Raw genomic sequence first — 16,432 nt, forward strand, 5'->3', positions numbered from 1 at the left:
TGAAGCCAGCAGGACCATATCATTATTATCATTTTTATTTATTATTACCGGATTTTCTGGACTATAAGTCGCACTTTTTCTTCATAGGTTGGCTGTTCCTGCCACTTATACTCCAGAGCGACTTATAAATGAAAAAACTGTTTATGTTACATAAACACTGGACGCCAGTTCTGTTCATGTTTATTTTTTGTTAGCTGATTAACGATTGTCTTAGCATATTTTACACCTATTAACCCTGTTCGCTATTGTTTTGAACTTGTTAGAACTTGTCTTCCAAGATGACGTAATGACGTGTGTTTTGGTCATGTACGTTGTAAAATAAATTACCAGCAAAAAAATGCGACTTATACTCCGGTTTCCTCCCACCTTCCAAAAACATGCTAGGTTAATTAACAACTCCAAATTGTCCATAGGTATGAATGTGAGTGTGAATGGTTGTTTGACTATATGTGCCCTGTGATTGGCTGGCCACCAGTCCAGGGTGTACCCCGCCCGAGCACTGTTTTTTTAACGTTTGACCCTGAGGTCATATTTCAAATATTGAATGACATTTTTAGGTAATTTGTTATTTTTAGACCACTCCAGCACCCCTCCACGACCCTCGTGAGGAAAATCGGTAGAAAATGAATGAATGAATGAAATGCGACTTATGTATGTTTTTTTCCTACCTATTTATGCATTTTTTGTCTTGTGCGACTTATACTCCGGAGCGACTTATAGTCCAGAAAATACGGTATTATTAAATAATTAGCTATGACAAGAATTTGCTTTGTTCAATATAACACCAAGTTAATATTTTGTTCATATCGATAAGCATACAGTATATTAACCAACGCTGGATTGGTTTTAGCGTCTTTAATATTCAAAATGTATCAAAGTAAAGCAATTTCTGTATTCCTGCCTTCAGTGGGGAAATATTGTACAGTAGCTGAATTTCCACAATGCATATTCCTGAATTGCAATCTATTTCAATGTCACAATAATGAATATGCAGTAAATATATAAACCACGATCAAGCAAGTCAAACATTAAATTGAGCTCAAGTGTCACGGTTCGGCTTCATTGCTTTAAGGTTCGACCCCAGGATGCAGAGAGCAGGACCAATTGCAGGTAAATTATATTTATTTTGTTGCAGAAATTGCAGCAGCAGGAAAAAGCAACTCAGGTAGCTGACGGACAAACAACAATGATCCCACAAAGGGAGAAGCGCACACCTGAACTAAATAGAGGACAAATTAGGGACAAGGTGTGGGTGGCCATAGCAACAAAGGCAGACGAGGCAAAACAGGAAGTCCAATACAAAATAAGTGTCCAAAACGGAAACCAAAGCCTCAAACTCAACATGTCACGTGCAAACCCACACAGAGCGTGACATAAAGTACTTTATGGATTCATTTCAGTTGCATCAATCTCACAGGTGTGTGGTTATTTACCGGGATTTTATCAGACAGAGGTGTGAGATTACACAACTTTCACAGGATTCCGAAGCTACAGTAAACCTCGGATATAGCGGAAATTCGCTCACAACGGACAGATAAAAAAGAACCAATTTTTCTGTAATGCATTTCCAATAAAAATCCATTGCATATAACGGATTTCGCCTATTTCGGACAAAATCTCCAGTCCTGTTCCAATGCATTTCCATTAAATTTCCCTCGCATATATCGGATGGCCGCATCGTGGCGCTCCGATTCGCCGAATCGTGACAGGCCGCTATACGACGTCATTTGCAGCGTTGCCTGCGCATCCAGGTACATTGGAAACATAGTCAAGGAAGTGCCTTTTTATAACGGATAAAATCCGATTTACGCATATACCGGATATAAATCCGATATATGCGTAAAATGGACATTTTCCGGTATACGCATATAACGGATTTGGCTTATATCGGACAAAATCAGTGGGAACAATTGAATCCGATATATCCGACGGTTTACTGTACAAACACCCTTCCAAACATAAATAACCATAAAGGAACTGGTAAGACCACAAAATGTTCTACCATGAGACGGAGACCAATGTCCTGTATGTCATTTTCAGTCTTCAATTCCTCCCAGCCCATTACTATGGAAACTGTGAGTTGAGGCGAGTTGAAGACTAAAAATGCTGTACAGATACAAGGAACAGCTGGCGACTATTTCTCCCACCATCCATCCATCCATCAATGGCGCCCACCGGTCAAGAGACCCCGAAGAAGGCTTCCAGGATCGTATAAGGGTATGTTTTGCAACCGATTTCCAAGATGATGTGATATTCCGTTACAGATCCAGACCCCTTTGGATATGGGAATATGATCCAGATGTAACATTACTGATGCCTAATTAAGTGCCTGCCCATCTGTAACATCTTGCATGTAGTCACAGCCCACTGTGTTGAGCGCACCGGGGGGGGGGTCGGCAATTTGGAAGATTCGTGAGGTTATTACAGCCGCGTCTGTCTGAGTTTGAGGGTTTTTTTTTTTTTTGAGACCTTCTTTCAGACGTGTGCACAATAACAACCAACTGCTGCATGCTGGGATTAGGCAGCTTCGTCGAAATGGAAAAATATATATATATATTTTTTTTCAACACCAAAAAGTACCTGCATTGGCATACTTTACGACTTGAACAGGTGCACGATTCAAGTCAGTTATGGATCATGTCGACATGTAAGGCTCCAATTATGCAGAAGCACCTATACATTCTCTACAGCTGCCTAATCCCACAGGCAGCAACTGTCTCATAAATAGTGGATACACTGAATGTTGAAAAGCTGACAGGTGGCAAAGGTTTAAATATATTCCTCTTTTATTGCTTGGAATTGCCTCATTATGACTGACAGATTGACAGACTGATTTGCTGAACCATCTCCCTCAACGTCGCCGTGTAGGGGGGGAGAAGAGGAAAAAAACAAAAAAAAAAATAAAATAAAACAAGGCCAGATTTAGTGCTATGAGAGCTATGTTTACAATCATGTTCTATTCACGGGTGTTTCATCGAGTGTTATGCAAAGTCAAATCTGGCAACTCAAAGCAGATCCAATTAGGCTGCGACACTTGAGGAGACTTTATTAAATATATGCTTCCCTACTGAGACGTTTTGGCTGCCATATTCATATCAACATCGCAAGAATGACACTGTTGAAAAGCATGTTGGAATTATTTTTTTGTGCTATATAATTATAAGAATTGAATTGCATGATTACCGTCAATTCCAGACTAAATTAGCTATAAATTTAAAAAGATTTGCAAAGCATTTGTCCTTATATAAGCTGCAAGTTGTAACATTGGATATTTACACAGAAACAAAACACTATAAACCTTGCAATGCTTCTGGCGCTCGGTGTTCCCAGTGTCGTTCACCGTGATCCAAGCAGTACAAACAGGACGTAAAGTAGTTCTACACTTGGTGAAACTTACTTAAGATTTGACAGATCAAAACACGATTGTTGTATAAAAAGTCAAAATGCGATATTAGCGTCCACTAATGTAGCCGCAGCATTGTTTAAGCCACAGGGTTCTAAGAAAAAAGTAGGAATTGAGCCAAGTGTCTCTCACTGAATAAGATGCGTCATTATGTCTACCCTGATGGATTAGTTAATTAATGATTAATTGATAGATTAATAGACGATACGGGTACCATGAAGAAGCACAATAGTAAAAGTAAAAGTAAAGTTTTACAAAAAGTAAAACACAGCATGATTAATCTAAATTAATTCACACAGGATTTGGGATTAATTTGATTTTAACTGTTTTGGCAGTCAACAGAATTTTTCCTCACACTGCTATTAGATTGTGTAGTGTAAACCTACACCAGTCTACACCAGTCTGCTTTACTATTTTGGTGTCATACCAGTTAGTCACTGAGGTCAGTCACAGCGTTTTTAGTTCCACTACCAATTTGTTTACATTTTTTCCCATAGACTATAGTGGACATTTAATTCAACTGTTCCTTAGTCGGCTGCATGGTGGACGGGTGGTTAGCATGCATGCCTCACAGCCAGGAGACCCGAGTTCAATTCCACCCTCGGGGTTTGCATGTTCTCCCCGTGCATGCGTGGGTTTTCTCCAGGTACTCCGGTTTCCTCCCACATTCCAAAAACATGCTAGGTTAATTGGCGACTCCAAATTGTCCATAGGTATGAATGTGAGTGTGAATGGTTGTTTGTCTAGATGAGCTCTGTGATTGACTGACCACCAGTCCAGGGTGTTCCCCGCTTCTTGCCCGAAGACAGCTGGGATAGACTCCAGCACCAGGATAAGCAGTAGAAAATGAATGATTGTTCCTTAGTCAAACTTTATTAATGATAACGCAATGTTATAATAACATACACCAATCATAAAATGGCGGACATGACAATGTTGAAGAAGTTGTGTTATATGGTGTATATTGAAAGATACACAATCAAAGATATAATTAAACGCACAACTTCAACTTCTATATACATTTCTTATACAGTATTATTTTTCTCGACACTGCACACTTCAAAAACCAGATCCTCCTCCTCCTCCTCCTCCTCGGTTGCCCAGCTTCCACCTCAGACAGGAAGTTGACAGGGGGACAAATTGTTGTTGAAGACAAGCAGATGATCCGCTATGAAACACAAAACCGCTTGCCATATTATAAAAATAGGATACTACGGAAATCTGAGGCTTTAACCACGCAGGAATCATATACAGGAAGTAACAGACAAAACATACCGGATTTGCCAACAAATACCAACTTTATATATATAAGGACGAAGTATTTTGTGCACAGTCACGTCCAAAACAGATACATAATTCAAAGTGTGAAGCAAAAAACCAGAGCATCAAACCAGATAACAGAGAACGCCATCAAAACTAATGCCATCATTCTGAGATGACCCGCTCCGAGATACCTCCAACCTCTCTCCCCAAAATACCCCGTCAGTACATCCCGGTCTTCCAATCATTCTGCCATGATTTATCAATTTTTCCGTCACTGATGTCCCCGTTTGCTTGACCTTTTCGCCTTTCGGTGTGTGCGTTCGAATACCCCAACTGCTTTCATTTCTTTGTTGGTTGTCTTCTACGCATATGGAGCTCATGTCAGTGTGTTTGGACAGCTAAGGAGAGACGTTGCTCGGCGTCCATTGTTGGATGACCTGCAGGTTACTGACAGACAGACAAAGGGGTTCGATGTATTACTTATAAAAATATAGTCCTCGGCATGTCCTGAGGCATTTCGTTCACCTCCAGCAGAGATTACACAAACCCGGTATGTTGGAGAAGTTTGTTGGGTGGTAAAAAGTAAAAAAAAAAAAAATTGTTATCTATGTAGTGTATATCTCAGGGGTTAGCAATCCACGGCTCCGGAACCGCATGTGGCTCTTAAGCCTCTTTGTTGTGTTCCTTAGTCGGCTGGTTAAGACACATGCCTCACAGCTAGGAGACCCGAGTTCAATTCCACCCGTTTGCATGTTCTCTCCCCCGTGCATGCGTGGGTTTTCTCCGGGTACTCCGGTTTTAGCGAGGTATGAATGTGAGTGTGAATGGTTGTTTGTTGTGGCAAGGGGCAGCACGGCGGTCGAGTGGTTAGCGCGCAGACCTCACAGCTAGGAGGACCAGGGTTCGATTCCACCCTCTGCCATCTCTTTGTGGAGTTTGCATGTTCTCCCCGTGCATGCGTGGGTTTTCTCCGGGTACTCCGGTTTCCTCCCACATTCCAAAAACATGCTAGGTTAATTAGCGACTCCAAATTGTCCATAGGTATGAATGTGAGTGTGAATGGTTGTTTGTCTATATGTGCCCTGTGATTGGCTGGCCACCAGTCCAGGGTGTACCCGAAAACAGCTCCAGCACCCCCGCGACCCTCGTGAGGAAAAGCGGTAGAAAATGAATGAATGATGTGTGATGTTGTGTCAAGTATTTTTTTAACACCCGAAAAAGGGAAAATACGTATCTTTGTAATTATAGTTTACAAAAAAATCTGACCCTATACTCAAATCTGCTTTTTCTACTCTGAACTACTTTGATACCCCCAAATTCCCTCCAAATTTGGCAGTCGATCAAAATCTTCGGAGACTCGCAATTCACTGCACAATTCCTCAGGCGTCAGGTATTAAGGTTTAACCAAGATGATACTATCATTACCACAAGAGTTAGCATCCATCACACATGAATACTGCACTTCTATTTATTGAATTCTGCTGTTAAAACTTGGGAAAATTACCCCAAAAAAATCAAACTTTTGAAGGTTTATAAAATATTTTTATGTACATAGATGTACATAGTCCAGTTTATTTTTCTTTCGTGAGTGAGGGGGTAAAATTGCTCTTTTGATAGTAAAGGTTGCCGACCCCTGGTGTATCTATACTGCTTATATTATGGTTAAATCATTCTTTTGCGGTTTAATGAAATTCCAATCGTGAAAAGACTGACAAGGGATATTGGAATAAAATTACGATATTGGAGCGTAACGGTATTTTTTCTTACAGTCGGCAAATTATAAAGAAACAAAGCAAAATGGCATTATATGTATTTTTTGAAAATAAAATAAACTGTTAAATAATAATAATAAATAACTGTTATTAGGCTATGTTGTTTTGTATATGTCAAATCTGAATTTTCATTTTCTACTGCATGGATTTTCAGGTTTTAAAAATATTGTAAAGGAAATTACTCTATTTCTCACCAAAAATCCGCTAATTTGCAGGGCCTTGAATGATGAATCACAATCACACTGGTATCTGTTATTAGGCTACGTTTTTTTGTATGTGTCAAATCTGAATTTTTATTTTCAACTTTTCGCATGTCCTTAAAATATTTCTAATCAATGTATCTGTTTTAAATTTTGCCTTGTAATATTTTCCACACAATTTGTGTTGTAATGTTTTCTTCACGTTATTATGAGATCATTTCCAAATTTTCAAAAACAGGCTCACAGTTGCAGCGTATCTTGCACTCCTGACCAAATGTAGTAGACTATAAGTATACATAAATATAATTGCGTATACTAAGTATACTACGTTTTCTCAAGAGTGTCATCAGAGTCTACGCTGAAAGGAGAACTTTGCAAAAGGATATAAAAGTGTAACTTTCTCCAATGCGGCGTATACTACTGTTTTGGAAAATGCCTGGAATTTAAAGTACAGCCAAGCATCCTCAATGAATTGTTATGCCGTCAAACTGCTGCTGGGGTGCTCAATTATTCAGAATCTTCCTATCTGTCCATCAGACCGACTGGATACCTGGACTTTGAGCTGAGCAACACCCTGGGATTTAGGCTGCTTGGAGCTTTGGTGCAAAAACAGGAAGATCTGCATGAAATCAGAATGCAGAAGCTTCCACGTGTTTTTAAGGATTCAATAATCCATCCAGGGATAATTAATTATTTATTGTGTTTTGATAGATGATGTGCACTTAGCCTACCTTGTCTCTGTACTTTGGAGGTAGGCGGGGGGGGGGGGGGGGGGTTCTGTCGTATCTGCCCACAAGACAGTTGGAATTCTTTCATCTCCTGAAACTGCTTACTATAAAGTGGAATCATAAACAACTTTATTTCCATTCATACATCCGCAGATTTTTTTTTTTTTTTTTTGGGGGGGGGGGGGACTCCCTGAAAAAAATGTGCATCCACATATTTCCAGATCAGTAAATAGTTGCATCCAGACAGGAATTGATCACAGAGTACTTTCCAAGAGTCAATAATTTTTGGAATAAAAGACAACAAAATATCAGTCGAGTGTCAAGGGGGGGGTCCTGTCGTATCTGCCCACAAGGCGGTTGGAATTCTTTCATCTCCTGAAACTGCTTACTATAAAGTGGAATCGTAAACAACTTTATTTCCATTCATACATCCGCAGATTTTTTTTTTTGGGGGGGGGGGGGACTCCCTGAAAAAAATGTGCATCCACATATTGCCAGATCAGTAAATAGTTGCATCCAGACAGGAATGGATCACCGAGCGCTTTCCAAGGCTCAATCATTTTTGGAATAAAAGACAACAAAATATCAGTAGAATGTCAACGTGGGGGGGGGGCATTATTTTTGCGTGTCGGTCCTACAAGCACCCACTTCACCAAAAGAAGTGGGTTGTGTGTCTAAACAAAAAGTTGCCGTTTTCAGATTTTCCCCACTCTGGAAACCGTTTTTCAAAAAAAATATGATTTCCAGAAAAAACATTCGAGTACGGATATGGGGAGGAAACGATAAAACGTTTTGACCTGAAAAATGTTTCTGTTTCGATACCCCCTTAAACTGCGTGGCTCGCGAGTCAAAATATTTGTCCATTCCTGGGTTAATCAGTCACATTTATTTGTCATTACTTTACTATTTCCCCTATGTGATTAATCTGAAGTTTCTTTCTTCGATTAATCGAGTAATTGGTCCACACAGGAATTTCATTCGGCCCCGGAAACTGTTTGGAAAATAACTATGCTAACGTTATCCTACTTTGGTGCTTATTTATCAATTGTGACATTCAGATTAATCAAATATCAAAATAGTTGTCAATTAACTGAATAATCTATGATAGCGCTACTCTAAAAGCTCACAATAGAGAGAAAGGGGGTGTCCAAAGTGCTTTATTTTTTGTCACAAGGGCGCCAGTTTGGACCCCAGATGCATAATGATGATGATAAGAGTCTTTAATTAGAGTCCACAGACAAAAACAGAAGGCGATGGTGAAAAGACCATAGAAAAGAACAAAATGGAGCCTGGCTGAGGCAGGGCGGTATTGAACGCACCAGTAGAAGCAAAATAAGGAAGCAGAGGTTAACACAGAGCATGGACACAATGGAGGTTGTGGGCAAACAATAATCCAGCAACAAGCAGCTGGCAGCACTCAAGCTTAAATAGGAAGGAGGTGTCAGGTGCGACCAGTAGCTCCGCCTCTAGCCAGGCGCATGGGAATCTAAGGGGACAAAACAAAAACCAAGGAGAAGGCAGGGCTACTAAGAAACACAGTTTGTGACAATTTTTGTTGTTATTGCCCTTTTAAATACAATAAAGAAAACAATAACAAAAGCAGAAAATAGAGCAGTATAATTATAAAATATGAGAATAAAGTCAATATTAAGAGAAAACATTTGTTTTATGAGAGTAATATGAGAACAGAATTTAATTTTAGAAGCAGAAAATTGGAATATTAAATTAAAAAATTTTATATTCTAAAAAAATATATATAAAAAACAATATTATGTTTTTACATAATATTGTTTTTTATATTTTTATATCAATAATATGTAATAATAAATAAAAATAAATAAACAAATAATAATAAAAAATAAATAAATATATAAATAATAATAAATAACTAATGTGTAAAATATTATGTAAAAATAATATGTAAAAATTGTTTTTGTAAAACGTTTTTTGTAATAATTCATTTTGTATATATAATATACAATAATATATATACATATATTACATATGTATATATTATATATAATATACAATATATAATTTTGTAATAAATAATGTTGTAATAATTATTAATTTTTTGTAATATGTCTGATGAAGATCAAACGGACCGAAATGTTACTCGAATAAACTAATGAATGAGAGTGACACAGTGTTCGGGAACCTCTTTTTGAACTTTTTTGGAACTTTTTGTAAAAAAAAAAAAAAATGTTGGGAAAAATATCAAAATATTTGAAATTGTTGAAAAAATTTGTAAAAAAAAAAAAAAAAAAATGGAAAAAAAAAAGCAGTGGAGAAAAAGTTCATAGTAATAATAAACATTATCACCTATAACATAAAGCTGTTTTTTATATAACTTTTTATCATATCTACATGGGTTGGTTCTCAAAATGTAAAATATCAAAGTGCCTCCATATTGTTTGAATTTACCCTAAAAGTTTGGACACCTTTACATAATTAAAAACACGATCATATCCATCATTCATGTCATTTTGTCCTCACAACGTTTTTGCGCTTTTGCGTTTTCACTCCTGATTAAGTTCTCGTATCTTATGCTCCAGTTTTACAGATGTTTCCAAGCACTACTGAATTGTGAGGCTCCACGACGAGGCTCCAGTTTAAGAAGCTCCTCCAAAGTCGCTACCAAAGCCGTGAGGGGCGGCGTATTGACTGGTCCCCATCGTACCAACGACTTTCTATTCATGGTCGCCTCCCTGGGTCAGCCGGCTGCCGAAGTGCCTCAGCTGGACCCTACCTGTGAACCCACCATGGATGTCACCAAAGCCCCTTCTTCAGACATCAACAAACCCGTTGTAGTGTCACTGGTGACACACTTTGACGGGTGATGGTGGGCATGACATCGGCATGAAATCAGCACATCTTCGGCCTGGAAGGCGTTAATAATGAGTTGTGGTTTTTTTCTGGCCTGGCTAATCGAATGCAGTTGTTACATCAGCTGGGCAGCCTGCCATTATGAGCAAAGTGGGAGGTACCGAAGCTCCATCGGTTTCTCCACGGATGTCTCTTCATGCAAGTATGTGCAGCATACAGAAACGGTACTGATAGAACTGTGGAACGAGAACAAATTCTTTGTACTAAATCAGATTTTTGGAAAGAACTGTTAAAAGCTACAAAGAACGCGGAGAGAGAATAATAGTTTTTTATGCGTCGTTTACCCATTTGAACATATTTTAGAGCAAAGGCACAAGAGAATAAATTATCACTTAAGAATGTAACTCCTTCCCGACAAGAAATTCTTAAATTAAATAGATCACTTGACACTTTAAAATATGTCCTCCAATAGGGGTGCCACAAGACAGGACAATGCACAAGATTAGGAAAAGTACAATAAAAAAAAAAAGATAATATATTGCAATATACGCTCTTCTGCACTGTGTGTGTATGATACCGGCCCCGCCTCCACCCGTTGACACAAAGAAACCGTATAGCTGACAAAAGGGCTCACTCCGTTCATGGTGCTGAAAGAAATGCACCAATGAAATCAGACATGCATGGGCATGGTAATGTATCGAAACCGGCAAAATGATTGTTTGATATATTAACTATTAATTTGGACATTTTTTTTCAAGACACACAGAATATTATGTACTATGGCTATATAAAGATGGAACCTACCAAAAGAACGATTAGACTGTCGTCTTTCATCAGGTTAAAAATTGTGTTCCTACCTTTTTCCGTTTTTTAGTATTCAGCTGTAGGTAAGTTTCAGGAAAATATCAGCTCCCGACTAAAAACAACTTTTCATGAAAATAATTTTTTTTTGCTTTTGTTACAGCTCAAACATCTAAACTGTACCACAACATGAGCAATACAAAAAGAGATTTTTTTCAAAATAATATACAAATATAACACCATGATCTATTTACAACTTTGACAAATTTTTCAAGACGCACAGAATACTATGTACTATGGCTATATAAAGATAAAACCTACCAAAGGAAAGATTAAACAGTTGTCTTTCATCAGGTTAAAAATTGTGTTCATACCTTTTTCCGTTTTTTAGTATTCAGCTGTAGAACATAAGTAAGTTTCAGGAAAATATCTGCTCCCGACTAAAAACACCTTTTCATGAAAAGATAATTTTTTTGCTTTTGTTACAGCTCAAACATCTAAACCGTACCACAACATAAGCAATGCAAAAAAGAGATTTTTTTTCCAAAATAATTTACAAATATAACATCATGATCTATATACAATTTTGACAAATTTTTCAAGACGCACAGAATATTATGTACTATGGCTATATAAAGATAAAACCTACCAAAGGAAAGATTAAACAGTTGTCTTTCATCAGGTTAAAAATTGTGTTCATACCTTTTTCCGTTTTTTAGTATTCAGCTGTAGAACATAAGTAAGTTTCAGGAAAATATCTGCTCCCGACTAAAAACACCTTTTCATGAAAAGATAATTTTTTTGCTTTTGTTACAGCTCAAACATCTAAACCGTACCACAACATAAGCAATGCAAAAAAGAGATTTTTTTTCCAAAATAATTTACAAATATAACATCATGATCTATATACAATTTTGACAAATTTTTCAAGACGCACAGAATATTATGTACTATGGCTATATAAATATAAAACCTACCAAAAGAAAGATTAAACAGTTGTCTTTCATCAGGTTAAAAATTGTGTTCATACCTTTTTCCGTTTTTTAGTATTCAGCTGTAGAACATAAGTAAGTTTCAGGAAAATATCTGCTCCCGACTAAAAACAACTTTTCATGAAAATATTTTTTTTGCTTTTGTTACAGCTCAAATATCTAAACCATACCACAACATAAGCAATGCAAAAAGAGATTTTTTTTTCCAAAATAATTTACAAATATAACACCATGATCTATTTACAATTTTGACAATTTTTTCAAGACCCACAGAATATTATATACTGTGGCTATATAAAGATAAAACCTACCAACATAAAGATTAAACAGTCGTCTTTCATCAGGTTAAAAATTGTGTTCATACCTTTTTCCGTTTTTTAGTATTCAGCTGTAGAACATAAGTAAGTTTCAGGAAAATATCTGCTCCCGACTTTTCATGAAAAGATACATTTTTTGCTTTTGTTACAGGTCAAACATCTAAACTGTACAACAACATAAACAATACAAAAAGATTTTTTAAAAATAATTTACAAATATAACACCATGATCTATTTACAATTTTGACAAATTTTTCAAGATGCACAGAATATAATGTACCATGGCTATATAAAGATAAAACCTACCAAAAGAAAGATTAGACAGTCGTCTTTCATCAGGTTAAAAATTGTGTTCATACCTTTTTCTGTTTTTTAGTATTCAGCTGCGGAACATTGGTAAGTTTCAGGAAAATATCAGCTCCCGACTAAAAACAACTTTTCACGAAAAGAAAATTTTTTTGCTTTCGTTACAGCTCAAACATCTAAACTGTACCACAACATAAGCAATACAAAAATATTTTTTTTCAAAAAAAATTACAAATATGATACACCATGATCTATTTACAATTTTCACATTTGTGTCCATCATGTGCATGCTTTAAAATTTCCCTACAATACTTAACCTTCTGCACGCTACACTCCTCCACACTCTCTCACTTCCTTCTTCCTGTAGAGTGAGTTTTTACATACACAAGACCTATGCCAGAGTCTAAACAAATGCACTTCTGCCACCTTGTGGTTGTTCTTATTGCTTAAACCTGATCTGACAGAGATCTCTTTTAATGTGAAATCCGTTACGTCATCACCAGTTTTTGCCTCAGCGCAAAAAAATGCATAAAAGACGTATAAATACATTTTTGGGATGGGGTGTTTGGGTTTATCAAAATACTATATACAGGCGGTGTACCCCGCCTGGGATAGGCTCCAGCATAGACATGATCCTAGTGAGGATAAGCGACATAAATCCCAGGCCTACTACCCCCGAGAAATCTTGTCCCGTTTGTGACACCCCTATCCTGCGATCATTACGGGGTTTGCTGTGCATGAAGAACTGCTAGCATGCAATCGGGAATTCCAAGGGAATAGTGATGCATGTCGGAGAATCACTGTGCAGTTTCTTCAATGACGTGCATGTGTATCCCAGTTTGGTCGGAGAAATGTCCCAATTTTTAGTCAATTTTAGTCATCTTTTGTCCGCTAAAAGAAGAAGAATCCCCATTGGAATGATGTTTACATGGGATGTTTCTGCATGTACATTTAATGCAAAACATGTTAGACATAGCATAGTCTTTGGTCAAACCCAATGCTCAGGGTCTGTACTTGTGACCAAGTTCCAAACAATATGTTTACATGAGAACATGACAATGGAACTTATTTTCTCAAGCTGAAACTACAAACCCTTGCTACAATAATTTGATTCTCTATATACCTATTGTTTGTCACGTGCCAGTCTGCATCCGATGTACTGTACATTCTTTGGTCCATTTTTCGTTTCCTGACCTACAAAAACAACAGTTGTGTTGACCGTAAATGTTCAAGCAGTGTTGTGGCAATGTAGAAAAGCAATTTTTGTCTTCCTTTGTTGGCGGTTTTATACATTCTAAAACCAGTTTTGATGTCATCGTAATGGTAATGGTAATGGTAATGGTAATGGTTTATTTCATTTAAACATGCTTCAGATTACAATTGAATGCATCACATAATCAGTTCACAGTTCCACATGTCCAAAAGGAGTAGGAAGAAGCAAAGCTTATTAAATCCTACCCCTCCACCTGGTACTTTTACAATCAGTAACTGTTACATTTGTTCACTTCCTGCTTTCATAATATAGTTTAAGTATTTTATTTTACTTTATTATATTTTATTTTATTATGTTTTATTCTTGTTTACTTTACTTTACACTTAACTGTTACATTTGTTCACTTCCTGCTTTCCTAATATAGTTTAGGTTTTTATTTTATTTTAGTTTATTTTAGTTTATTTACATAATCAGTTCACGGGTTCCACATGTCCAAAAGGAGTAGGAAGAAGCAAAGCTTATTCAATCCTACCCCTCCATCTGGTACTTTTACAATCAGTAACTGTTACATTTGTTCACTTTCTGCTTTCCTAATATAGTTGAAGTTTTTTGGGGGTTTTTTTCTATATTATTTTTGTCACGTACCGAAGTATGAGGTGATATGACCATCCAATGACATAATGGGTACCATAGTAAGTGTCAATATAGTGATATGTATAGCACATCATGACTGGTTCAAGACTCTTCATCCTTGTATTTAGCAAACATCAACTGCTTGTATTGTTTCTTGAATTGGCTCATCGTTGTGCATTGTTTGAGGGTCTTACTCAATCCATTCCATAGTTTGATTCCACATACTGAAATGTCCTGTGGTTTCTTTGTGCTCTATACAAATCCTGTACCATATCAATGTACAGTTCATACTTTGATACCAAAGCTATAAAAATGTGAATATTTTTTTGAGAGGTGATGTCTTAATAAAGGTTTTTATCTACAGCAACATGGGCTATGTTTTGTCTTAGAAAGGATGGAATATTAACCATAGTAACACATAATTAGGGTGAATATGGGGTATGTCAATTTTAGTTAGAAACAGTTGGCCAAAACCTTTTCGGGGATATTGTTGGGGCTAGCATCGGGCCACAATCTCCCGCTCGATATGATGTAGCACCGATGTTGGACAGTTTGATACACGATCGTCACGTCGTGTCTGTTCCTGTTTCTTTTTGGAACAACAACGGAAACATTTGGCCCCATTCAGCCATTCAATTATGACTTTAAAATATATATTTTTACAACTCTGTGCCACTAATATTACATTATTTTTCCTCATAATATTGCAGGGTGATTCTCGAAATATTATCAACCTGAAAATGCACTTCTGCTAACTTTTGGCTTAAAACTGCACCGAACATGATCTCTTATATTGTGCAGTCGCATCATCACCACTTTGTGCTTCTCGCGCAAAAACACGTAAAAGACAAATTAATGTGTCTTTGTTCGGGTTGAAAATTACGTATAAATCATAATGGAGGGCTGCACGACTGGACGAGTGGTTAGCACGCAGGCCTCACAGCTAGGAGACCCAAGTTCAATTCCATCCTTGCAATGTTGGTTATCCGGACACTCCTGGGAAGGTTCACCACTGTGTCATGTTTTGACCATTTGTCGATGATGGCTCTCACTGTGGTTTGCTGGAGTCCCAAAACTTTAGAAATGGCTTTATAACATTTTCCAGATTGGAATGGAATGAAACAAATAGACACAGGAGTCACAGGTATTTCTATAAAGTAAATAAACACTAAAGCTATTTAAGGAAATAAGATACTGACCATATAAATTGATGTGCCGATTAACTCATTATGCATTTTCCAATGGAGACGATATTTAAATCACCAGTTACCAACTCTTTCTCATTGCTTATCAACTGTCCCGATAAGCAGTTGCCCACTAAGACACTGCATTAAAATTGATCTTACGCTCTCCTTCTCAATGTCTGGCTTCTTGCCCTGAATAAGTTCCCATGCTCTTAATTCCACAAAAAGACCAGGAAGAGAAGAAGGAGACGAACCGCTGAGGCCCGGACAAAAGATAACCCGTTTAAAAGTAATGCACTGCTGCTTACTTGCCTGTTTTGCATCAAATAGTTTACAATATGTGAAACGACAAGAGCTGGGATATGAGTCTGGGTATTATTATACATATCTATTTCTACATTTCAAATCAGTCATCTATTCATCTTTTTCAGTTGAAACATATCCCCGAGGAACAAAAACACATGAACCCAATTTCCCCTGTGTGGCCTCTGCGGCAGCACGAATAATAAGGCTTAAATAAAGTTGAACAACACTTATTTTACCTTTCCGCAATCATACAATAGTGAATGATGAAGCCATATTAGCCTGTCCGACTGAAACCTTGTCTGAACTTTTTTACAGTCAAAAACACGAATGGGGCCTTAATGTGACCTTGAGTGTACCTCAAAATCCAAATGATACTGAGACAAATCTCAACTGATTTTTTTATTGATTTTACTGTAAATGTGTGAAGGGGAGATATTGCAGGTCTTTCCTTCCTGTAACTGTGCAAAAACTGTGCAATAACCATGCAG

General features: G+C 37.2%; 1 protein-coding gene across 4 annotated transcripts in view; it reads left to right on the forward strand.

The window, feature by feature from the left end:
- The window catches only part of LOC131125769 (vertebrate ancient opsin-like), a 63,407-nt gene extending 48,410 nt beyond the window's left edge, over positions 1-14,997 (forward strand). For all 4 annotated transcript variants that reach the window (XM_058067629.1, XM_058067627.1, XM_058067628.1 and 1 more), the window contains one exon: positions 9,922-14,997. In XM_058067629.1, the coding sequence (XP_057923612.1) occupies positions 9,922-10,206 (285 nt within the window). In that variant the 3' untranslated portion in view covers positions 10,207-14,997. The remainder of the gene's footprint in view (positions 1-9,921) is intronic.
- Positions 14,998-16,432: the final 1,435 nt, after the last annotated feature.

Source organism: Doryrhamphus excisus, chromosome 3 (genome assembly GCF_030265055.1).
Source record: "Doryrhamphus excisus isolate RoL2022-K1 chromosome 3, RoL_Dexc_1.0, whole genome shotgun sequence".
NCBI classification, from domain to species: Eukaryota; Metazoa; Chordata; class Actinopteri; order Syngnathiformes; family Syngnathidae; genus Doryrhamphus; species Doryrhamphus excisus.